The sequence below is a fragment of the Penaeus vannamei genome, chromosome 4, assembly GCF_042767895.1.
Source record: "Penaeus vannamei isolate JL-2024 chromosome 4, ASM4276789v1, whole genome shotgun sequence".
Classification (NCBI taxonomy): Eukaryota; Metazoa; Arthropoda; class Malacostraca; order Decapoda; family Penaeidae; genus Penaeus; species Penaeus vannamei.
In genome coordinates this window covers 17,248,925-17,251,424 of record NC_091552.1, presented here as the reverse complement: position 1 = coordinate 17,251,424, position 2,500 = coordinate 17,248,925, and the positions used below count along the sequence as shown (strand labels likewise).

The 2,500-nt window shown below is 29.8% G+C and overlaps 1 protein-coding gene across 2 annotated transcripts in view; it reads left to right on the top strand.

Moving 5' to 3' along the window:
• Positions 1 to 1,577, top strand: part of or (AP-3 complex subunit sigma-2 or) — a 13,740-nt gene extending 12,163 nt beyond the window's left edge. For both annotated transcript variants that reach the window (XM_027353117.2, XM_027353118.2), the window contains one exon: positions 344 to 1,577. In XM_027353117.2, coding sequence (XP_027208918.1) covers positions 344 to 466 — 123 coding nt within the window. In that variant the 3' untranslated portion in view covers positions 467 to 1,577. The remainder of the gene's footprint in view (positions 1 to 343) is intronic.
• Positions 1,578 to 2,500: the final 923 nt, after the last annotated feature.

Sequence of the window (2,500 nt, the reverse complement as noted above, 5' to 3'; positions counted from 1 at the left end):
TGCGGCAATGTAAGTAATCTTTTTAAGAAAAAAATGCTAGCTTTATTTATCAACACTATTTTTGCATTATTCTATGCCATTGTAGGAATAATAATGGCAATTTATGATATTTCATATGGCTTACATTTTTTTCCATTGGTTAGATTTCCAAGCCATAGGCATAAATCAGACACAGATGCTTTTAGTCACAATTCATCTCATGAAATCATTAATACATCCCTATATATCAGCAGTTGCACAAAAAATCTGCAATGGATGAAGCAGAACTTCCCAAAGGTCTCTGATTATTTTGATGGGGCCAATCAAATAATCAAAATATCCTCACACTTCTCTTTCCCTCCAGGCTGGACTAGCGGCTGCTCCAGCTCGTGCTGTGTCAGCGGTGAAAAACATGAATTTGCCACAGCAGATAAAGGACATCAAGTTACCAGATCTGCCTGCAGCTATTAAGGATCTGAAATTCTGACCTAGCATCCCAAGGACTGTGAATGTTTTGTATGTAATTTATGGTTAGGTGTTTTGTCTGTGTGTTTGTTTGTTTGTTGGTGAAGAAGGGACGTGGATAAAAAAGTGTTGACTGCTTTAGAAAAACATTTCTTTTTTTGTTTTGTTTTGTTTTGTTGTTTGATAAATGTGTTATCAGGTTTGAATATGGATTATATTATGTTCTGTGTTTTTGTTTTTTCTTGATTAATAACTGTGTCTTATGTATTTTCATGTATCAAAACCATCTTTTCATGTATATAAGAGAAATTATAAAATTTGTGTCTGTATGAGTCACCTGGTTTGATTATTGTAATGAAGAAATTTGTAAATAAAGCAAAAAGGCAAGTGATTGTCAGGATACAATTTTGGAGTCTTTGAAAGTCAAATGTGTTTCAGATAATTTACGGAGGTTAGCTATAGTCTTTGTAAATGGTTATATCTTCAAAATCCTTTGCCTTATATTCTCTCACAGGGAGTCTGAAACTATTACAGGAGTAGGTGAATGAAAAAGAAAATTTATGTGTGTTGCAAGTCAGATAGAAAATATTTGAAAATAAAATGACAGTGGTTTGAGTATGTTGAATAAGACCAAGACTATTATTAAGAGATAGCTTTTATTATTATTATTATTATTATTATTATTATTATTATTATTATTATTATTATTATCATTATTATTATTATCATTATAATAGCTATTATTGTTGTTTTATTTATTTGTGTTTTATTATTGTTCTTAAAGATTTATTGTGTGTTAAATAGTTCCTCCTTGATTTATCATCATTACTGGAAAACTTTCTTAGTTATTTGAAGAAATATCTTGTTCTGTTTTGTTATATATACATGTTGATTGAAAATATAATGGAAACCCATTTTGATATAGATACTTATATTCAATTTATTTTTGTTGTTTAAACTAAAAATATGAAGTCTAGTCTCAAGAAGAAATGAAATAATAAATGTCACAATACATTCCTGCTGACCTTAACTAGATATACATAAATATATATACCAAATTCCTCTTTTATACTTGTGTCAACTATGATTGCTGATCTGATATTTTTAAGAAAATAAATCTTTAAAGTAATTAATGTTGGCTTTTTTAACATGTTTCAAATTCAGTAAGTAAATGTACAGTTTTTTTAGTACACTTGTATGCAGAGATGTAGAAAAAGGGCCCTTCGTACGGATAACTAAGATTTACACTACAGCAGAACATTTAAACAAAATTGTACCACCTATATGCAGATTTTGAACTTTGGTAATTTTACATAAATAGGCACTTTTTCAACCAGATTTTGATTAAAAAGGCACATATAACAGTTATGAGTATCATGTTCTGTGACAGCAATAGGACCTCTTGGTGGTCTGGGTCCTTGCCAAGTGTTGAATATGGAATTGATAGCAGTGGTCTTCTATGTATGTATGTATTATATGTATAATTTTATAATAATAGGAGAGAAAGTAATATACCTTATGACAGTGAAAAATGATGTCACCTTTTGTAGATGCATAATATATAAGCATAGAAGAAAAAAATAGTATTTCAAACTCTTGGCAAAATAAAAAAAAAATAAATGTATGTCATATTAAATCGATGGGAAAGCCTTTTGTGCTTTTAATTGCAATGCTGTTTTAAACAGAAGAGTAGTTCTAATTGTGTGAAATTCATAGTCAGGGTTAAGATGATTAGGAATGTTGGGGAAGTGGAAAGATAAAACCTAGATTCCCAAGAGAGCCATGGGAAAAGCCTAGCACAACTATTTTCTGAGTGAATTAGACTGAAAACTAAGTACATGGTTACAAGTGTATTGAATAAGAGTATTGAATCATAGTTACCATAAATATGCATATTGCTCCCTTCTTGAATTTGAAAAAAAATGTGCATGAGGTATAAAATACAGAAATCTCTTGCAAGTATGCAAGCATTTAGTTACTTATTGATATACAATCAAAACATACCAGTGTATCCTCATCTGTCCCGAAATATAACAAGATATAATAGATATAACAT